The 23,984-nt window shown below is 41.9% G+C and overlaps 1 protein-coding gene across 1 annotated transcript in view; it reads right to left on the reverse strand.

The window, feature by feature from the left end:
- mob2a (MOB kinase activator 2a) overlaps nucleotides 1-9,533 on the reverse strand; it is a 53,217-nt gene extending 43,684 nt beyond the window's left edge. The window contains exon 1 of the mRNA XM_072385525.1: nucleotides 9,005-9,533. Coding sequence (XP_072241626.1) covers nucleotides 9,005-9,021 — 17 coding nt within the window. The 5' untranslated portion in view covers nucleotides 9,022-9,533. The remainder of the gene's footprint in view (nucleotides 1-9,004) is intronic.
- Between the last annotated feature and the right edge of the window lie 14,451 nt (nucleotides 9,534-23,984).

Consider the following 23,984-nt stretch of genomic DNA (forward strand, 5'->3'; position numbering starts at 1 on the left):
ATTAAGCCTGTTCCATCACAGTCTCCTCGACTGCCTTGCCGTTGTTTAATTTCTCACCACAACCCCATACGCATGTGCCGGCATGAGTGTCAACGCACATGAAAAACACATGTACAGATACAGATAAAAGGCAGAGCCGCTCGGTTGAGGGGAAATCCTCCCTCTTCTAACTGCTTTGGTCTATTGCCTTGCTTTGTGCTCTCTCTTAAACAACTAACCTCATAAAAGCAACATACTTCACACAGTCTGCTCACATATTACATATGCAAATAACACCTGAAACATTTTGCATGGAGGTATTTCTTTATTGTCAGGGCATTTTTCTTAATTTGCTTCCTGTTACAACACTGCCAGGCGAGATCTTTGCCAGCGATGTGATGTTTATTCATCATGTAGATGGCCTTGGAATTAAATCTTCCTCTATGCATTTACAGTACACTTCTATGAGTTGCATTAGTAGCAGAACACATTCTTCTAAGAATAAATGAGTTAAAATGGGTTATGTAGGCAATCAGGATGCACAACACACATTACATCAGCTTCTACTTCCTGTCCAAAGCTCCCCAACAGGAAGACCACAATTGAAAAGGGTCAAGAGCAGCTCTCTCACGTCTTTCTCCAGACAGGACAGCTTCACAGTCACATCTATCATGTTCAGTATGAAGACTCACATCAGTGTCTCAATAATTTCCCCCCACTGTCAGTTTAGGTTCAGTTTAGGCCTGTAATCACATTGAGAGACGGCACCGAGATGATCCACACAAACATTAACCTGCTAATACACACCGATACGCACAGAAAAAGCTCATTTAGACACCTACATATGTGCTAACAGCCAATGGGAAGGGGTGAATCACTGATTAGAGGAGGATAAAGAAAACAACAGGATGCTGAAGAAAGAAGAAAGCGAGATAAAATCTGAGGCGGTGGAGAAGTGCAGCCTGGAGTACTTAGACGAACTTGGCTCCCTGGGGCATGTGCGCTTTTAAACAGTCTGTGTGTGTGTGTGCACTCAGCTCGCCTTGCCTCATGCAACATAGAGATCTCTAATCCAATTATAGTTCAGACGAGCCTAGCAGCCTAGCCTCAGCCACCAAGGACAAACGCAGCTAGCTTACACCAACAGCAGCAGCAGCCCACCGGCTCTGCTCAGATTTAGCAGCTCATCGCTCAGCTCAAACCTCGCCACAGGGTGCCCACCACATCTTGGTGAAGAAAAGAAAAAGGAACGCTATGACTTACAATTACAGGCTTTCTCTTTCAGTCTCACTGGCTGAATAAGGGCCTGTTCTGCTGGAGAAACCCTTGGTTTTAAGTTCTGCAGATGGTTTCCAGTGCATTTATTTCTGAATCCCTTTGCTGAATCTGCCTCCATCTCTGACCTGCACAAACCTCCAAACTGCATTTCTCTACGTGTCACCAGCAGTCTGGGCCCCTGCTGTTAAATCTCTCCTTCTCTGCAGACCTCTTCTGTTTCTAATCTAACTGCCTGACCCATGCTGCTGCTTCCCATTTATCTCAATATCTCACCTACTGCATCTGCTCCAATATCATTTCTCTTCTTCCTCCACCCTTTCTCTCGCTGCTCTCCTCATCAGCTCCTGTTTTCCTCTCACATATTCAATTCTCGATGCTCTTTTATCGCCTCTCCTCATTTTCTTTTCTACATCTTGGAAAGCAGACGTGTGACGTGAATGCAGACGACACTACAAGGTTTAATTTCCAGTGAAAATTCAAGTTCAGCTTTGGGGATTTCAAGGAAAACTAGTTAGCCAGTGAGCTTAATGATTTAGTTGAAGTGATTTAGTTGCTCATACTCCCTTCATCAACCACAATCTGAGGTCGATCAATATGTTGGACAGCCCACTGCGGTGCAATTAATGCCTTTACTAGACACAGAAATGTGTGTCGCTTTTACAAATGTGCCACTTTATTTAAAACCATCTCCAGGAAACAACACAAATCCTGCTTCAGACGAGGGGGTCAATTTATTTCAGCTCATCTAAAGACAGCTTCAGCCGACAGGGGACCCTGGCTGCGACTCTCTGACAGAACAGTGACGGCTCCCGGGCCTGGATCAGCCTGTCATGCCACTCGAAGAGCCAGTGAAGCCTGTGTGGTAAAGTTGGCCTGAAATCAAACTAATGTGGGTTTGGGGGAAGATGTCCCGTCATGGCTGTCCTTGCTCTCCGTCGGCCATTTCTTTTGTTTCAGTTTGTTGGCAGGGGCAGGTTGTGCGGGCTGGGCAAGGGCGCCCGGGGCGTTACGAAAGAGTAAACACAGTCACAGCGTGGTGCCACTCTCCTGCCAAGTGAAATAATGACACACACACAAAAGCACCAGACCATGCCAGGAGCTCATCAGAACAATGTGATCTGAGCAGATCATCTTCAGAATAAAGCAGCAACAAAATGCTCTCCCTCTAAGATACGGTTACTCCATATACAAAGGTCTAATATGTGCGAGTGGTTACCACACCCCACGTATCAGAGGCTGCTGCTTCACTGTCAAATCAGCGCAGCTGACATGGTGAAACATAGCCTGTTAGAGCTCTGGAGCAGGTCAGGACTCATTTGAGAACGGCCTGCTCCAGGCATTGTGTTTGGTTTCATTTGCAGCATCTTGAGCCATCGCTGTATTTAGTTGCACCGTATTCACACAGCACGCACTGTTCTGAACAAATCAGCAAAGAGGGGGGGGGGGGGGGGGGGAAGACGACGACACCCCACCTTGCAAAAGATTCTATCTAAAGTGGGAGCCAAAGTGCTTAATGCGGACGTGCGTGCATTTGGATTCTTCACTTATCCACTTATGCATATTCAGTGAAAGGCAAACTGCAGAGTCATTCTGGTATCACATTCACTCCCGAGCCTCTCCCTGTCCCTGCCTCAGAGGACGAGAAGAGTGGCGTCGTATGAGACAAGCCAGAGAGTGCAGCGGTACTTACCCGCTGCTTACCTCCTCAAAACGCTCAAAGGAGCCTTTATAGCTACCAAAATTATAAACTATAATACACTATTGTGTCCTCAAGCCTGAGAAAAGCTCACTTAAGAGTCCCTCAGACTTTTCTTGAGACACCAGCTGGTTTAAGGCAGCACCGCAACATGACTGCTCCGTATCTTAATAAAATAGTTCTTTGTATTGGCTGCAAATGCTCACAGCTGTGCAGGGACTGCTAGTCGTCGCTGTTACCAGGTCAGGTAACTCGCTCTGTGCGTCACCTTCCTGTGAAGCCTGAAGTCATCGACACCTCTGAACTATGACAGCAAAGCTTTTTATGGTGTGGCTCCATTTGCACTCCGCTGCAAAAAGAAAAGGGAAAAAAAGCTGCTACTGTTGTCCCAAAATAATGACGCAGCCTTGACAAGCAGAGAACAACACCAAGGGTCAAACAAGGAGGCTGATGTCAGAGACATGAGGACTCGTTTGTTTAGGCTCTACCCTCCAGCTTTGCTTTGCTTTCCTCCGTCACTCCCCAGAGATTCAAGATGCAAACGCACAAAAACCAGCATGATGGAGCTTGTACGGTATTGCTCAGCATAAAGCTTTTCTTCCTATGTGCCAGCTTTTGTTTTTCAAGATTTCTCATAGAGGGCTGTGGCTGCCCTGGGCCTGTTCAACGTTCTTTCGCTCTCTTCGGCTGCAGCAATGCACGCAAACGTCTCTGCACATCAGTGTCCCGAGAGAGGGTTAGAATTAAAGGGAGAGGAAGACAGGCAGCAAGGGAGAGCGTGTCGAAGGGTTGGCACCGACTAAAATGTCCTTTCTGGGGAGTAAACAAACTTCAGAGACCTGATGCTGAACCCCAAACAAGGGCCAAGTTTTTAACTACGCTTCAGTTAAAAACTGAAGGCACAATGATTTCAAAAAAATAATTAATGTAGAGTTTAATTCAGTTTAATTCAGTGGAAATGCTGTGCAATGCATACAGTCTGAAACCTGTTTGCTTTTGATTCTGAGAGAAGGAAGGTCTCGGCTGACTACACAGGAAGCTTGAGACGTTAGGAGCCATTTCTCACATTTTCTACACATGCAGATAAATGAAAGTGGGAAGAAAATATCTCGTTTCACTGTGCAAGTCAACAGAATCTAAGTATAGCTGGCCTAACTCTTATCAAACGCTGTGAAAAGAGAAACTTTTGGCATGTCATTCTGGGGCACATGCTGAAAAAAAAGGAAACAGTCCATTGCATGACAGCTAAAGATTATTCATTTGTTGCCAATAATTGTTTTTAATGGGAAACCAATTTTCAAAAAACTAATGAAAACGAAAGAGCTCAGGCCTCCACACCCGAGTGGCTTCCCGGGCAGACAGGTCCTTCACTGAAAGGGCTGAACGACTGGAAACTTAAAACAGTTCATGAATAAGTCATGCTCCTAACACTGTCAGTCAAAGGAAAACAAGTGATGCTGCAAAGCAACTGATGTGAACCGTGGTGTCATTTAGTTCAGTGCTGGGAGAAGCCGTCGTCTGGCCAGGAACTGAGTTTATAAAACAGCGCTGCCTGGTCGTTATTGCAGATTGTAGTCTTAAAATTCCTGTAGCTTTTCAAGCTACTTTACTGCCAGGCACAGTAAATTGAATCTTGATAGAGAGCAGTATTCTCTGCTCTGACATATAGAGAGCCAGGCCCTCCTTGCTGAGAGAGTAACACGACGGCGAACAGCTCTTTCCCAGGAGGATCCAAAGTTCGAGACCGTAAAACAGCTCTGGTATCAGACCTATGAACAAAACAGGGTGCGAGAGAACCGCTGCGGATGATCTTAAAGCTAAAAATAAACAGCAGCGTCAGACTACTCTAGACCAAGCTGCACGCTGAGAGCGCTGCAGAGTTTCTATTCTTGAGCAGGTGACTGTGCTTTAAGACCACCTCTGCTCATCTGCCGCAGCTTTTTATCAGCGCTGCTTCTGAGGTGCGAGCAGCGGAAACAGCCAGCTTGGCTGAGACTGCGTGCATGGGTTCCAGTCTGAGTGGTGGAGATGGAAATAAGGCAGCGAGGTTACATGAGGAAACAGGGAGAGCAGTGTGCAAAATCCCCATCAGGAGTAAGCTTTGTGCATATATAAACACAGGGAGTGAGAAGCGTGAAAGGGATCATCTCACAATGCGGTACCACAATCAAGCCTGGGTTCATTACGACACGTTAAGAGTTTTGGACCCAAACGTGGTAATGAGGGAGCTCTAAAAGATGTTGTATTACATTTTCAAACAATATAAAGAAATATGCATAGTGATAAATACATTTATTCAGATTATATTTGCAGGGTATCTTCCTCGCAGCTCTGTGCAAACACAGTGTTGCAGTACAGTGCCCTATTGTATAATCTAATGGTACACCGGCTTAGGAGCTGACCAGTGGTTACTTTAAACATTTTATCTTATTACTGACTATACAGCTGAAGGAACAAGAAATAATAAGGAAAAATGTTGTGATTATCAGTAAATGTCTACGTTTGGTGGTACGACAGAACATCACAAGCAGACGTTTCCCCACAGCGGAGGAAGCTGAATCAGCCTTTAAGAGGTTTGTGTGAAATCCCCTTCTCCATCATCACCAGACAGCAGTTTTTTTTTTTTTTAAATGTTTTAATTGTTTAACAATTTTCACAGACTGTGACTGAAAAGACACATTTTCCAGAAGACACTCCATATTTCTGCTGAAATACAAATCCAATGTCACCAAAGAATGCAGCTCAATATGTTAAGAGTTCAACATCATCTTACAGTACACCTTCCAAAATAAAGCGTGAAGCTGTGATGAAAATCTCCTTCCAAAATGCTTTGAGAGCATCAAGCCTCAAGTTCGACATCCAGCACATACAAAGAATACAGCAATCAAGGCCTTTATGACTGGAATCCCTAACATCATTTACTCCCTACAGAGTAAGACGTACAGCATCGTGCTTAATACACCATTAAGTCACAGGTGATGCAGTTTGAGCTAAGTGCACATTAAATTTGACTCGTGTTCAGATCAGACAGCCTAAAGCAGCGCTCTACTTAGCCGCTTTCGCCTGCAGTCTCTCGCTCTTCATTCAGCATTACAGACCCATCACTCAAAAGCAAGGGGATTAAACATCTGTCAAAGCCTGCCCACTTCACCCAGCAGGAAAAGACACATTTAGACGCCGCGCATCTCCGCTGCTGATTTAACGTCCCATCTGACTCCGAATCCAGACAGATGAGGTCATTTAGCTGTTAAATATGGCTCTCTCTCCAAAATAATATGGCACACCGCGTTCATAAACACGCCGAGGCCAAAACGCAGGCGATAAACAAGAATGCGTGTGCAGAGAGAAATAAAGGAGGTGTTATTTGTAGGCTCCAGCTGAAGGGAAGGAAAAAAAACACCTGCTTTTTGACTTCTGTTATCTGTAGCTCTGCTTCTCGCTGCCTATTCACCGTTTGTAGGCTTCCATTGGATTCCCCAAGGAGCTTCATCTTTCCTACAGACTACAACCCCCCCCCTGGTAATCTCATCCATTGTTCTCCCTTAATCAACCACTCAATCAGAAGCACTAATATCTCCTTCCTCTCGCCTTGCTTCCTTTCCCATCCATCGGTCAAAAAGAAAAAATAATTGCACCTCTCCCCTTCCTTTTATCCCTGTAGATAAACCGAGCTTTTCCCTCATCCATCCTTTCCCCGTCACTTATCATCCTCTCTCCTAATCTGCACTTTTATCAGCAAGCCAGCCACTCTCACGTCACTCTTTCTTCCACCATCCTTGAGCTCACTGTGTCCTCACTTCCTGCCTCCATTCGTCGAGGTGTCCTTCAGCACGGGTCTGCATTCGGGGCGATTACATGCTTGGTTAACTCATTCATGGCCTCCACTTGTTCTGTTCGACGCACTCTGGGTGCATTACTGCTCATCTCTAATGCAGGCAGCTCATGTGCACACCTCAGCCCTGCACACACACCGTAGACAAAGTGCTGCTTTAACATGGAGGTATCTCAGCGATCGGGGGGGTGCGGCATGACGGTTTGAAAGGTCTCACAGTGGGCTCCCTGCTACACTTGTCAAACAAGCATGACTCATTTTTCTCTGAGAATATTCAGGAAATGACACTGACTTATTCAAAGGGAGTAACACTGCAAAGAAAACCAAGGATGGAGAATGTAAATTAATAGTAATTAAGCTCAATCACTCCTATGAGAATCCTGAGACAACAGGCCACCTCGTTTACTCGTAATTAGTTCTGAAGCATCCTCACCTCCTCTTAGATCAGTCTGCATCTGTGCGTCTCCGACACATCCAATACACCAATAATCAAACCAGTTCAGCACCAGCTGAGCATGAAATGTCTGTTTCCTGCCACTGACCCAGGACACAAAGGGGAAAAGAGTTTAAGGCAGAAAGTTTTCTATTAGATTGACACAGAATAGGTAAACCAGGAGAACTGGAGTCTTAGCAAAGTCAAGTAAATCATAACGACAGCAACACTTCTACCAAAGCAGCACAATCCTCTGAGTTTGCCACCGATGGCGTGCACAAAAAGAGGCAGGGAACATACGCTAACCCTTCTCAGCATCATTCCAATGTGAACTTATCATGACTTGAGATATCTGAAAGGAAACCGGTTTATCACTCATAATAGCTCAAAAAGGCAAAAATAACTCATTCTGGACACATTCTGAACAAACGCTTCTCACAACCATGACGTTCTAGTCAAGGTATCGGCAGACAGCGTTGTTATCTCACAGCCAAACTGTCACAACACGCAGAAACACCCCTGACAGCAGGCCTCCGCCCTTCCTCAACCCACGATCTGCTTAAAAATTGCAGCAGCCAGCCAACCTGATAACCTGTCAGCTGAAAGCAGGACGTGGCCACACACCTTATCGTGTCAGTCCGAAACAGTGTGATGGGACTTCAAGAAGAGAGAAATTAAAGCTTACAAAAGGAAGCTCCAACACACCTTGAGCTCACAGGAAGCCTCCTTCACTTGCAGGCATACATGATGAGACAGGCAGACCAGGGCTTTAGAGTTGGCATAACAAATGCACACGTAAATGCAAGACAACACATCTGAGCTCACTGACTCTGGGCTTGACGTCTTTGAAAAGTTACTGTGTTACTTGCACTCATGTCAGAGGTTAATCCTGAATGCACTGATCATGACTTTGAACATTGGCTGCAGGTGCCACATGGAGACAGATGCACCCAGGACTGATCACGAGCTCCAACTCGAACTCATGACTTGGACAGCCCCGAGCTAAAAATAAAATGACATATCAGCATCAACTTCTGTCAGGTGTCACTTGCTACATAACCCCAAAAATGACACGAAGCTTATTAAAGAGCTGAAACCACCGCTGAACCTCGCGTTAGTGGAAAACAATCTGGTGCGCATCAGTTCAATTATTCACCGTTTAAATGTTTGTTTATCCTGTAAGTGTGGGATTTTTATCTGGTCTCCATCAGAGACCAGAACTTCTGTTCTGTACCCCATGGGTTGCACAGTTGATAAGCTACCCTGATTGCTAACAAGCGGCCAGCGCACCTTGCATTTGAAATAAACTAAAAAAAAAAAAACCGGTCATAGTCACGTTAACAGGACTGTCAAGCTAACGCTAGCCCATTCCCGTGTTTATCATTCCTATCATGAGCACCACGTACAGTAAACTAGCCGCCACGGCGGTACTGTCACGACCTAGTCGGAGTGCTGCCATCATTGACGAGTTATCTACAGGCCTCGGAGACGCCAAAAAACACCGCCTGGCCCTTGGTAACGTTGTCATGAGGCTGGTTAACCGTTGCGGGATGACACGGTTACCAGCTTAGCTACCAAGCTAGCCCTCAGAGCGAGGCTAAGCTAAGAAACATGCTACCTGCCTCCAGTCAGGTTTATGCGTTACAACGGAAATTTAACAGTACTCAACACAACAGTGCACCTGTCCAACACCGACTCTTGTGGTGACAGCAACCAAGACAAGAGTTTGGAGCCAGCATCGGGGGGACTGCGCAGTTAGCTCAGCAAGTTAGCTGTGTGTACTTACCCCATTAACCAATCCATGGTGCTGCTTGGAGCTAGCTTAGCTAACGTTAGCTGGCAGGGGATAAATCCACCAGGAGCTGGAGGCAACCCCCTAGTTTAACCAGCCACCACCCTCGCTAGCCTGGCTGTCTGGCTCCCGAGTCTTGTCGCTCTCTTCCCGGTGCCTGTGTCTCTTCTGGCTGCTGGATCTTCTGGGTGGTCAAACACAAACGTCGCTTAAACTTTGAGCGATTGTCCTTGTTTTGATCCCCAACTAGCTCGGATCATAGAGTGGCAGTCAGATCAGTCCGTTAGCTGGTAGCGGGAGTGCAGCATTGAGTGACTTTGAATAGGAAGGCGGGTGGAGACGAGCAGGGCAGCGGTGTGGGTCCGCCTGGAGTCGCGATGTCCAGTGTGATGTGGCGCCGAGGGAGGCTTGAGTGCTGGGATGCCGCTGGTCAATCCGGTAACCTCTGTCATGAAGCTTTGTATGGCTACCGTACTAGCTGCCAGCCTGAACCTCCACTGGAGCTGCTGCTTTCTGAGCGAAGTCTAAACCGGAGTCCGGAAGTAAACACAGACCCGACCCACCGCCTCTCCTGTGCGTAAAATGCGTTTGGTCATAGCTGCAATGGGATTTGTAGTTAACACGTTTTTTAAAAAAAGAAGGAAAGACAAGATAGAGTCAGTTCGTTTTGGCTGCCAGAACCATGTTAGACATCCACAAACATTTTAACGTTCAAATGAGAAAACCATTACTTCTGCTGTTGGTAAATCAGCTTAAAACTATTGTTTATGTGTTTTTTATTCCTACACAGATCCCAAAGGCAAATAAAGGGAGCAACATTGAAGAAATGGGCTGAAACAATGATGACTGCTCTTTAATTTATTGAGGAGAATGATCAGTATTACAGGTCTGGGAATGCCATATGTTTGTGACCCCCTCCCCCTCCCAGGATTAGCAATTAGTTGGAAAGTGAGAACACAGTCAGGTGTTTAAAATCAATAAAACGTGTGAGTCAAGCAGGTGTGAGTGAGCGCTCTGGTATATTTAAAGAACAGATATCTGTCAAAGTCTTATCATAATGACACACATGTGGAAGTGTATTATGGCTCAGAACAAAGGAGACTTCTAAAGACTTCAGAGAAGTCTCTGATTGATGCTCACTGGGGTGGGAAAGGTTATAAAATAGTTTGTTATGACTGCACTTATTCACAGACAGATTGTGTGCCAATGGGAGGAATTTAAAGCCACTGTAACCCTCTCCGTGGGGGTCAACCAAGGAATGTCAAAGAGCAATGTACAACATTATAAAGAAACACGGTGTAACTTCTGAGCAAATAAAATCCTGTCTTGCATCTTAATGCTCGTGACTCTTCCACATCTGATGGGACAATGAATTCTTCCATCGTACACCTCGTACATGCTCAGGACCCCCTGTCCTGTCCTGTACGAGGTGTACGATTGGATCAAAGAGAAGTTTCAGTGAAATCTGTTGGTTTCCTTAGCTGGGCTACTTTTTTTTATATTGGTTTTGTATGAACTGGACTAATTTGGAATTTAATTAACTGGATTTGATTGGATTGTGATTGTAATACAATGAATTGGATTATATCTTTGAAGTGCCTTGAGATGGCATTTCTAGTAATTTGGCGCTACAGAAATAAAATTGAATTGACTTGAATTAAATGGAATTAGTCCAAGCTGATGTGCAGGATTGATCCACCGTCATATGATTTTGCCACTCACAGGTATGTAATATGTCCTAATTTTTCTTCATGAATGGATAATAAAGAACAATATTGGATCTAATTTGGTTCTTCTTATAGTATTTGAAAATCCATCAATGTTTAAGGTCAAATATATGTGCTGAAATACAGAAAATTCTGAAGGGTTCAGAAAGTTTCAAGCACCACAACATAACAGAGTTAAAATACTTTCTAATTCCATGAAAAGAGAGAATTACTTGTCAGTCTGGACTTGGTGATTGGGGTAAATCTGATGGCACGTTCAAGGGATAAAGAGTTTTTGGTTACCTTCACCTCTCCAGGACTCTAAAAATCTTCAAATCTGGTCAAAAGGTCTGATATTTATCCATATATCCACATTACTTTTAATGAGAAGAGGTGAGCTCCTGAAGGACAGAAAATGAAAAAGAAAGATCGTCATGTATCAGATCTATCTTAGCTTATTTTTTGTCTCATAATTGTTGCTCATCAGTCAGTCATCAAAAGTTGTGCTGAAACAAATCTTATTGGAAAGTGAATTTTCAGAATCGACTGTCAAAGTTTCAGCTTTTCTGAACAGTTTGTTAAACGGAAAAAGATATTTAAAGATGCAATAAGATGCAATTGAACAATATTTTAATGCTGTTTTCTAACATTTAGTTTCCATTTTCACATAAGAGATTAGTCAAAGGAATGAAAAGAAAAGACATTTATTGGTTTTCGCATTATACCTGCATGTTACAAAATGCTAAATGTGATTTCCATGTCCTATTTACACGTTTTTCGATGATATTTTTTTGTGGATCCCATTTGGATTCAAAGTGAGGTATTTATTCATTACATAATTTAAGTATTACATTCAACCCTTGCCAGGATTTATAGCTTTCAGTAGCGTCTTCTTCTTCAATTGACTTTTCTCCTTCAGCCCCATTTTCCTCTTTTCGGGAAATGCACCAATCAGACAAATACAGTTTGAAAAGATGGGATCAATACGTCTTTTACCCTGTCTCTCCGTATCTGAACGATCTTTAGAGCAAGACAGATTGCATCATCAACCGTGAAACTTTTCCTTCTTCTCTGTCTCCTTCTGCTCTTCCTCCTCCCTCCTCTCCTTTCACGCGCTCCACTATACATCGTCGCGAATCTATAAATAACAGAATCACACAGGAGTCTGAAGGGAGTCCATTGAGAACAGGAGCCCTGTTAACAGGAGGCAGAGCCGCGTGATTGGCTCGTTGAGGCTGAAACGTTCTGCGGGTCACCAATCAAATTAGCAGAGGGCGGGGCTACCATGATGATTGACAGAACGTCAAAGGGAGCCTGCAGCGTCATTGTATTCTTGCCAATGACCACACGAGGGCGGTGTGGGATGAGAGTTAGCTTCATCACCATAACAATCAGCTGGTCTACGATGAGCGGCAGAAGTAGTCTTTTATTTCAGGATAAAATGTATTTCCTATTCTGTTCTTTTCTTCTCAGACATTTTCATGAGTTTTGCTCGTGATGGCAACGCATTTTAAAAATTACACAGTACAAATAGCAGTAAAATATCTAAAAAGAAAGTTATAGTTCCGCTAGTTTTCATCCCTCTGCTGAATAAATGATCAGAGAGAAACATTCTCCAACTTTAATATGTGGATTCTTCAGAATATTAGGGTCAATGTGTCTTGGGTAGGAAAATAACAACTTTTAATTGACAGTGAAGAATTTCAAAATCCTAAATCTACTTATATTACACCAAATTCATGATGGTTAAACATGACTACTGTGACTCCAGATGAACTCCAGTGAACCAGTGTTTACCTCTCACGAGCATATAACCTGCAGCGTGACTTCAGAGAGGTGGCTGGTGCCAGAGAGGAGCTCTGTGGGAAAATGAGCTGAGCATTGGTCAGGTGCTCGTCTGAGTTGGTCAAGGTCACTTCCTGAAATCCATCCACTCGTCGATACTTAGCCACCCAGGGGTCGATATGTTCCCATTCCACGCCACCCCAGCCAGCACAGTAAATGAGAAAAATCTGCATCAATTTCCCCTGCATCGTGCCAAATCTGAGAGACACGAACAGTGAGTGCATCAGGAAGACACACACTGTAATGCAGTCCAAATGTCTTTCATTCAATACTTCTGTTTTTAAGCTTGTCATGTTCAATTTTAGACCAGACCCATATAAACTGTAGTCTTTCCTTGACCTTGTTGTTTTGTGCATCTATTACCGCACAAGAAACGGAGAAGACAATACAATCTGTAATTCATCTGGAACAAATAGCAAATCTTTTTCTAACATAACATACATCAATTTCACTGCACAATGCCTGGGTCTAGCAACAATAAGGGAATCTTTATCTTTATACACTGTAGGGATTCATTTTGATTATGGCCAAATCAAGGAACCACAGACCTGGATTTGTTCATCATATACAGTCATACACAACTGCTGTTTTCCTGCTGAGACACCAAAATACCTCAGTGAAAAACGTCTTTGAACAAAACTTAGTCACTTAGTCACTCACAAAGGTGCCATTGCTGTATCTTTACTGAGACAGGCCGCATTTCACCAAAAAGGTTGGGACTCTGTTCATGAGATAAATGAGAAGTTATTGTAATTATTCACAAATTATATTCAAATAGCTCAAAGACGACACATCAAACTTTGTTTCTTCAAGAACGTGCGCTCATTAAGAATTTGAGATCAGTAAACACTTTAAAAAAAAAAAAAGCTGAAAAAAATGAAAAGCTGTGTAATGCTAAATGAAAATGTTACATGTGATGAGAACCTAAAAGAAAAGGCAGGCAAAGCAAACAAAAGTGAGCTTTAATCAAATTCCAGAATGCACAAAATAGATGAATAGATAAAAAAGCCACAGTCCACAACTAAATCCAACATTATAAAGACATTACATTACAAATAGAGGGAAAAAACTCAGTCTCAAGTTCAAACTAAAACTAACAGAAGAAACACATCTGGTGGCACTGCAGGACAACACAGAGAAAGAGAACAGATGGATTAACAAAGGAGGAGAAAAACTCTTTATCTCATTTCCTAATTGGCACATCCAGAGCTTCTCTTTTTGACTCCTCTCCTCGCAGTATGGGTGTTGCATTAAAGCTCATATATGGGTAACGCACCAATCTGTGAGGGCAATATCAGTTTTTAATGATGTATACAGCAATATTCTGCCATCCAGGTGATGTAGTTTTCAGGGAATGACTTAGGAATGTCTTAGTTTCTTAGTTAAAGCAGCTGAGATCCTGCATGTGTCTCTAAACCTTTTGTGGCTTTTTCTTCCATCTAAAAAAGATGATACTTATTGTTAAAGTCAAGCAAGCTTACTCAGACACACACCAAATACCTTCAGAGTGCTGCTGGTAGAGAGATGCTTTGGCTGCACCATGACTGATATGATTTATTCATAATAGGCAGCGGTAACTCAAAAAGCCATTAGGAGGCATTAAAACTGAGACACCTCACATTACTCTTGCATGAATAATAAATGTTTAATAGATGCAATGGGGGGCGTGTGCACATTTGAGTGTTTACATAAATTACACAGTAGATGAGACATTTGTTTGGATAGGATGTTGTTTTTGTTTTTTTCTACAAGAAGAAGAAAGTATGTTATGATTGAAAACTGATGTGTAAATTAAGCAGATGCTAAATAATTAGTCTATACAGCAGCAATACTGTAGAATATTCAAATATAGGATACAAAGCCATCAACATTCCTTTAGGCAAATAGGTGTGTGTAGAAGGCGCGTTTACTGTTAGCTGTCTGATCTCACCACTGTTGGATTCATTTTCAATTTCTCAATAGTGATCACATAGTATATGGTGCTGATAATGGCTGTTTGCATGACTTAGTTTCAGACTGTCGGCACCGCCAAGTCTGCCCGCCAGTGTGTTGATTCACTATATATAAAGTGTGTGTTTGGTCTTGGGCTTGTGTCATCGCTGGCTCCACACTGACGGCTGATGTCTCTGTGAATGAGTCAGTCTCAGCCACATTAGTCATGTCTGCAGACCTACCTGGCTCCAGTGCCTCGTTCCAGAGGTGAAGAGGATCCAGGGATGAATAAGAATCTGCAGATGAAGAGTCAGCTTGGTGATGCAATTGTTTAAAACAAGGTGGAGTGAAACAAGAAGAATTTTAAGAGTGAAATGTGGAGAGAAGGTGCAGCACTTGCTGAGCACTTAGTTCTGCAGCCAGTGCATCAAACCCAAATCAACAAGGTCACAGAACAGTTGAAGCAAGCCATTTTAATACAGCACAAGTTCCATGAACTCAGTGTTGCAGCCCCGTCCCGCTTTATTTTTCAAGCAAATCAGACATGAAGTCATTTTCAGCCAGAAGCAACTCAACAGAAATAGCTCACATGTGGCTCTGAGGTCATGGGCAGAAAGAGGAGAAATGATAACAGAGCTACAGCCACAAACACTGTGTCAGCAGCCATCAGTCTGCTATGTGAGACATTCAGCCTTAGCAACATACAAGTCATCATGTCTGTCTTCATCAAACAACAAAGCGAACCACGAACAAGTGTTTACAGAATGTCTCGCTTTCAGTCCATGTATAATCAACAGAAAATGCTCCATAAATAACATATATCAATATGTTATTAGCTATTTCCAATTTGTCGGCTTTTGTTTTTGTGCTTTTGATGCATCTTCAACAGGCAGCACAATGCAGATCAAAGATCTCTCCAAGCTGGTCAGGGGAAAAGGTCTGGAGAGGCACAGATCAGGCTGGGTTATAAAAGTAAAGTGAAAACACAGAGTCTATAATATCAACACTTAAATCCAAGAATATGGCACCACAACAAAATTGCCAAGGAAAGGCCACCTCAGTAAAACTCACAGACCAGGCGAGGGGGCATTAACCAGAGAGGGAACAAAGTGGCCAAAGTGGCTGAAAGAAGGTGCAAAGCTCCGCAGAAGAGACTGGAGTCTTTCCAAAAAAACACTTTCAGGCGTTCACTCAGGAAAAGGTGGACTTTTCTTAAAGAAAAAAAGACAAATAAACACATGTAGATTTTACTCTGGAGGTATCTGGTAGACTCTGATCTTTCCAGCGATCAAAACTGTTTAAAGTGGAACAAACTCAACACCTGTCCTCACGCACAGTAAAGCATGGGGGTGGCAGCGTCATGCTCTGGGGATGTTTTTTCACCGGCAGGGCCTGGGATATTGACCAGGATAGAATGAATGTGGGATGAAGCTAAAATATGGGCAAATTGTTAAAGGAAAATCTGCTTCAAGAATTAAGACAGGAATGATTCATCTTTCAGCATCACAACAACTCCAAACACAAAGTCAAAGTCAAATTTATCTGTAGCACATTTCATGTACGAAACAATTCAAAGTGCTTCACATAAAATAAAAGCATTGCAGCAGGGAGCAGAAAAAGCAAAAATATGTAAAAGAATGTAAATAGAAAGAAATAAAATAGCTAAAATGAATAAAAACAGTCTAGAGAAGCTAAAATATATTGTGCAGATTTCATGCAAAGACATATAAGAAAATAAATGTTTTTAACCTGGATTTAAAAATGTCTACATTTGGTGACAGTTTAATCTCCTCTGGCAGTTTGTTCCACTTGTTTGCAGCATAGCAGCTAAATGCTGCTTCTCCGTGTTTAGTCTGGACTCTGGACTGGACCAGCTGACCTGAGTCCTTGGATCTAAGAGCTCTGCTGGGTTTATATTCTCTTCCAAGTCAAAGTCTACCTGAGAGCCCGGGTAGGACTTTCTTTATTAATTAGATTTATGACTACATAAAGTAGTATCAAGTACAAACAACACAATGTACAATCAAGGAATCAACTTTTGGATTCTTTGACCAAAAGAATCAGAATAACAGCTCCAGCTAAACATAATATTTTGGTAGATAAAAATACATTGCTCAGTTTTGCATCTCTTTATTTCTACAATCAAAGAGCATATGACCATCCCCAAAGATCTATCATCACGTGAATTACAAATTCTGTTTTAACTTTCTTTATCTTCAAATAATCTGTGGGACTCTACATTTAGCTTGAATTTCTCTCTCTCTCTCTATACCTTTTATATTCAAAAACTGATGAACAACCAGAGAACTCTTCAACATAAAGGAGCTTACAAAGTACTGATTTTGTCTTCTTTCTTGTTTGTTTTGTGACAAGATATTTCCCAAAATAGGCACTAGGAGCGTGGCTATTTATTGGTATTGATGAGAAATGTGATATTAAAAGAATGAAATATCAATATTATGTTTGTTATGCCCTCTCTAGGGGTAACCAAGACATATATTGTCCACTTGGAGATAAACTAATAGGCTTCAGGTTGGCCCAAGGCCAAAATAACAAACAAAACTATCTTCAAAAGGAAAGCTGACCTAAACAGAGCAAGTTCAGAACAAAAGACAACCACTTACCTCCCTAGACTAATAAAACGAGAGAAACTCAAGAAAACAATATGGCAGCCCACCCCTACAAACTCCAAGATACAATTTTATTTACAAGTCAACAGGCCTTGTAGCAACAATGTGGCTGGTTGGGAGGAGAGGGAGATGAGACCTTTGCTTTCATCATCCCAGGTCTTTATCAAGAAGTCCACTCCCTGGTAGCCAATCCTCTGCGGGCTCTTGAAGTCTTAGCCAATCCGAGCTTGGCACCTGCACACTGTCATTTGCATAAAATTAACAAAAAAAAAAAAGACACAAACTGTAACAGTGTTAAAAACAACACTTGGGAAGATGTTGAGTTTGGTCCCAGCTAATAAGATCAAAATGAACAGTTAATACAGTTACTTACTATTCTGAATTCAATTAATATACCAAAAGATAAATGGAGAAAAAAAGGGAAAAAGAAAGAATAATAATAAGTTGAATTAGTTCATAGTGATGTGGGTTTTTTTCCCAAGTTTTCTTTTTATATCACAACAATATCGTGTCTCTGGTCACAATAATTGCTTTGTGTGTGATATTGTGAGAATCATTTTAGACACAGTGTATCAAACCAGTAATACAAAGCCCATTAATTGTGAGTTTTGATTTTCTTCTAGAAAACATCATTATATAAGCCGTGAGTACACGTGTATTATATATATATATATATATATATATATATATATGTGCAACAGAAAAGGTTTTAAGATCACAACACATCAGTCCAGTTTATGAATAGAGAAGGATCAGAACAATAGTTACAGATTAGTGGAAACCCTGTGACACTTGGTTTTTGTATGCAATCAAGTTATGTACGATACTTTTCATTCTGGATTATAGGGAGATAAATTTGTTTCTGTGGTACCACTTCTATCTGAAAAGCTGTCTTCTTCTGTGGTGGTCTAGGATGTGGTTTCTGAAGGTGCAGATGTTGGGATATGGGATACACGCTGCTGTGTGTTTCTGACTACAGTAGCAGGAACTGTGTGTGTGTGTGTGTGTGTTGACACGCTGATGGGGTTTGGACCTGAGCAGAGACTGCTGATGGGGCTGATGCGGTGAAAGAGAGGGAGAGAGTTGCAGTTTGTTCCACCGTTAGAAAGACAGAGACAGATGTCAGCACCACCAGCCGCTTTAGTCAGCACTCTGAACAAACATACACACTCTCATTCACAGTGAAGAGAGGCTGCCACGCTCACACACACAGTGTGTGCAGAGGAAATGAAATGAAGATGCTCTCACATTCACATTTTGTTTCATTCCTGAAAACAGAAGCTAAGCGAAACCTGAGGACACATGGGCTGATGTACATTCAATCTGCTGCTGGCTTTCACTCGTGGAACTAAAGTATCGATCGCCTCTCACCTTCCTGTCAGAGGACAAACAAGAGCTGCTGAGCTTCACTGGGAGCCAGCAGTAGGTGGCAGCAGTCAGTTACACAACACCTGCCTGAGTAATCACAATGAGTGTGTTGTCTTCTTTCTGGTGCTGCTTTGTGCAGAAATCAAACCAGTCATCATCCAAACACACTCCAGCTCCTCTATAGATGGCACCTTTCCATGCAGTAAATGGAAATCAACCATATGGATGTCTGATTGTTACCATGTTTCTGTGAGCAGTTTCACTGGAGTTCCTGTCAAAGGCTCCAGACTGAGCAGGGTACCCCTCGCAGCCTGTCTTTGTTTTCCAGTCATTTCCCCGTCTAGACACCCCCCGCTTGACTTGGTGTAGAGCTGGGGTGTGAAATACACAGGTGGTCATAACAACACTAACTGTATTAAACTGGATTACCTGAGGCCTGCTGAGCCTCAGAGCCAACCAGGGATCCCTCCTCACCACAGGCCTCACACACGCCTGTTGCTCAACAAAATGCTCTAATGATCTTCCTGCGTTCGTTCATTTGGCTCATTTCACTGCGGTTACATGTAATTCATGTACAAATAATAAAGATAGACTTATAAGCATGCTTATGTAGCAGGAGGAGAATATTGGACACATATGTTTGTATCAAGGCTCTCGCTGGCCTGGCATAGAGGAGAGGGGAACTACCACAGTCGGCCCGGCCTCTTGGTACACATAGTTCAACTTTTTGCCTGCTGGGGTATGAGATGGAAAAGGATGAGAGAGTTTAGGGACAGGGAGTAAAGGCTGAGAGAAAAAGTAGGATGAGCAGGCTGCCAGACTTCAGGGTTATATAAGGACAAGAGTTTTCCATGGGAAAAAAAGGGCAATAAATGCTGTTTGGAGTCAGTCATCCTTAGTGACGTGTGGAAAAGTGTGGAATGCTGTGCTGACGCAACTTTCACACAACAAATCTGTGTAACGTTAATAAGTATGCTTGAGATTAAAGTGCTGGAAAAGAAGCAGCATGCTGAGAAGAAAGTGGGCATGCACTCTAATGATGGGTGAGTTTGGATGTGTGCGAGTGGAAAAGCAGAGAGAGAGTGTGCTGTAGCTTGCTGACGTAACGGTTCTTAACTGTTTCCATACAGAAGGCCTGGGAGCAGGCGCCAGGCAGCCTTTTGGCATATGTCTGGCACCCATCAGCCTCTGTGAGAGGGAGGAAACACACTCTAACACCCACACACATGTGCTCGCTGACACGCTTACTTACAGATGTGCAACACACACTCATGTGCACAGGAGTTAATTTTAATTCACATATAAGCTTTTCTGATAGCACGAAACATGGATTTTTTAAATTTATTTAAGTGCAAACAGCATGTAGACAGTTTGTAGTTACAAATTTATCGACATGCCACATGGAGAGAAATGAGTATGTTTAAAGATCTTGTGACAACAGTACATTTCACTTTGATGGCTTGGGTTTTTTTCCTTTTCATTTACATTATCAACCTCGTTAGTGAAGAAATATTTTACACAATACCAAAAATATGGGACACTTTGTAAAATATAGACAAAAACAGAAGGCAATGTTTAGCGTAAACCAATATTCTGTTAACAATAGAACAAAGGAAGCATATTGAATGTTGAATGTGACATTTTTGCTCCATATTTGAAGACAGTTTTTCACAGATTGCTGAACCTCTGCCCATCTTTATTTCTGAGAGACTCTTCCTCTCTGAGGTGCTCTTTTTATACCCAATCATCTTACTGACCTGTTGCCAGTTAGCCTTGTGCAAAATGTCTCTCCAGCTGTTTCTTTTTCGGATCACTTACTTTTCCAGCTGTTTGCTACCCTGGCCTGGTCTCAACTTTTTAAAAATGTTTTGTGACTATCAAATTCAAAATAAACTGATAATTGTCAAAAAAGGTGAAAATCTCTCACTTTCCTTTCAAATTTTTTTTCAATTTTCTTTGACTGTTTGTCAGCATGCATCCGGTTTTCGATCCTAGTGCTAATATCAACCAAAATGGGCCCACATCAGTTTTGGCTCAGTTAAGTCTGACCAAACCTGGCAACTATTACTGCACCAGAGCTGACTTACCAAGAGTGAGCCTTTGCCAGAACAAATGTCTTCTGACATTTGGCCTCATTTGGTACAAATCACCTGACTACACAAAAACACAGAGACATAGTGCATATGCCCACTTGTTCATCGTGCACGTTCAGGATCACTGTTACGTACTGTACAGTCAGTCTCTTTTGAATTAGTCACTATTTGCCTAGATGCATTATTTGATGGGTTTTCCTTCATCTTTTGTCTGCACACAAATCATATAAAAACAAATACATTTACACCTGATGTGCATGCCTTCAATTTGTTGTTAATGAATGCACACAAAGTTGTGTATCCGATATCCAGACACACGTTTTCTGTATTTTGTGTCCACATGCATATTTTCATATCTATTCCTGTTGTTTCCCATCTGTCCTGGACTCATTATTATTACTCGTTTTTTTAACTAAGCAAATCATACATAGTGTGGAAAATGACTGAAATCTGTTGAGAAAGGAATTAAAACAGACAAAGAACAAGATAACTATGGAAAACTGAATTGGAAATCTGTTTAGGAGCACCGAACACAGGCAATAGGAAACCTGCAGTGAAGTGCAGACTGCAGCACAACTTAGGAGAGACTGTAGACGCGGCAGGTTACCCGAGATGCATCTATATAATACAAGCTGAGGGCACCTTGAAAGACAAACACACACACACAAATAAAGTAGAAGCATATTGTGAAAGGATTATCTGCTATGATCCATGTGATAAATACTCACATCAGCACAGCAGGCCGGAGGCTCATGGTAGAGAGAATGTATGTAAGAAAGTGGGATTTACAATGCATTTCACTGGCTTTGGGAATTCCCTTGATGGCCATATTATAAAATAGAAGAAAACCAGAGAGGCTCAGCTGGAGCTCCTGGAAATATCATTATGTCTACCTGTCTCCAACAGGGCTAACAGAAAAGGCCATTTGGTTTTGTAGGTTGTTTATACGTCTCCTTTGCTCCTCCTCACCCCACAAGTCAGTCCCAGAACAAAATGCAGGTTGTTCTTCATACGACCAAATGGTCAGGCTCTGTGGACTTTGTTTGCATAGCGTAATGTTTGATTCCACAATGACATCATGAAACCAAAACTGCCTTTGTGGTCAAGCCCCCATTGAGACGAGGCGATGAATCCCTTTCTAGATTTGGGCACTGTTTTTTTGTAACATCGCTGTACACTGTATCCTCTTGAGGCAAATACTTCTCTTTGTCTTTTTCACACACACACACACACACCCACACACAACATAACCTCATCTCATTCTCTCATCCCCCAGAGGTAAGCACTGTTCAAATACATCACATCATTGGCAAACACCGCACCCTCACCAGGCGGCCTCCCTCTCCTGTGCTCATGACACAGACGGATAAGGGAGAGGTGGAGAAGGGAAACCATTGGGGAAGGACCTGAAAACCTGAGTGTGTGTGTGTGTTGGGAGTGAGAAGAGGAAGCAGTGATGATACCAGACAATGATTCAGTCCAGAAGCAAACAAGGAACACCATGGTGACTATAGCAAATTACTTTAGAGTTTGGCCATAAATTCTACTTTTATGAAGTTTGGAGATTTTCTTTATCTTTTTACTGATGTTAATAGGCTACAAAAAGCCCTGGAAACACTTCAATATATTCCAGTCCAGGACACATTAACTTTTATCATTTAAACTTACACTGAATGAGCATCATACAGGAGATTTATGATAGAGCTGTTGTATTTGATTAGTCTTTCAAATAAAGACCCAGAAACGGTATATTCTTCTCCATCTCACTCTTCTGTGAGGGGTGCCCAGATTATCTTGAACCATGTGGGAGAGCATAACTGTTAACACTACCTGTATGTGTAAGTAATTGGAAAGAATTTTTACTTTCATGCTTATGATTGTTTAAAACAGCAACTTTCCTGCTGCCATTTCACTATGCTTTTCATATAGTTTTGTAGGTTATTTTTAAGGGAACTGCATATACTCCATTACTCTTCAGAGTGAAATATCATACTATATACTATTTGGGAATTTTTTGGTGTAGATTCACCATCATCCAGGTCATGGTAATCCTAAAAGCTTGATAAGAAGGTAACATGGATTTTTGAGAACCAAGAAGAGAAGTATTGTTGCCTTTCTTTTCAAGCTCTCTGGATTTGGGAATATTTGAAGAGATTTAGTACAAGTACAAGTACAAGTACAAGTACAAGTCTCATATCTGCTGCAGAAATTAAGCTACAGCAGGTTAGCTGAGGTTAACTGGAAACAAGCAGTTAGTTAGCATGGCTGGTCTAATAAAATTATATGTATATATATATATATATTTAAAAGTTTCTTCTTTTTTTGTTGCCCAAACACGGAACAAAGACATGTTATTCAGAGCTGTAGCTGGATTTTGTTTCCATGCTAGCTGTTTCTATTTTCTATCTTTGATTAAAGCTATGCTAAGCTCAGTTAGCATGATGTGGTTTGGTATAATCTTTCTGAAATATGCAAGGCCTTAACTGAAAAAGACATTATCTGGATGACAGACCATGTTTTGTTGATCCAGAACCTGTGTATATCATTCATAATGAATGGTACCTCCAGAGGACCGTTCCACATGCAGTCCCATCAGAGATGCCAGTTTTTTTTTTAACTGCGCGTTGACAACAAACCTCAAAGTCTCCTTTTAACCCAGATGACTAATCGCCCACGCTTTCAAAAAATAATTCTAAACTTTGAATCATCAAACCACAGTTTGGTTTTCAACTTCCCTGCGTCCAGCCTAAATGAGGTTGGGCCCACAGAAGGTGGCTTTAAAAATGTTACATTCCTTGCGTGGTAGATTTTTAACTTTAACAGAAAAACTACGTTTACTGATTCATTCAGAAATTGTCGAACTACTTTCCTGCAGAGTTTCCATCTAAACAGTTTGCAGAGAGAATAACAAGCTTATATATATTTTTCAAATAAAAATAAAATTCCTCAATATCAATATTCTATATATTATACTGTCATTGTATTATTGAAAGAAGGACTGTTTTCTGTTCTTATTTGCATTTGTCCCAGCATTTTAGGAACTGATGCAACGATGAATTTAAACCCATCCTCCATCATTTCTGATCTTATTTCGTAAGCAATAATTTGATCTAAACTTGTAAGACAAGTGTGTTTTCCTCGAGAGCAATTTCCAATGCTTAAATAATTCAGCATCCCACCAGCCTATTTAACCATTTAGCAATGAGTTAAAAAAAAAAAGGAGAGCGAGAGAAAAAACAAAGAAAAAAAATCAATGAGTCTGCGTTATGTGGTCAGAGTGGAGTTTGTTAAACACAAAATCAATATCCACCTCCAGGACTGTTTGTCTATTTGGGGACACTGCCTTCCCAGCCCTCTTTGCACCCCATGCAAACACACAAAAAGAGGAAGCAGAGAGGAG

The sequence above is a fragment of the Leuresthes tenuis genome, unplaced genomic scaffold (genome assembly GCF_036924035.1).
Source record: "Leuresthes tenuis unplaced genomic scaffold, fLeuTen1.0.hap1 SCAF_5, whole genome shotgun sequence".
NCBI lineage: Eukaryota > Metazoa > Chordata > Actinopteri > Atheriniformes > Atherinopsidae > Leuresthes > Leuresthes tenuis.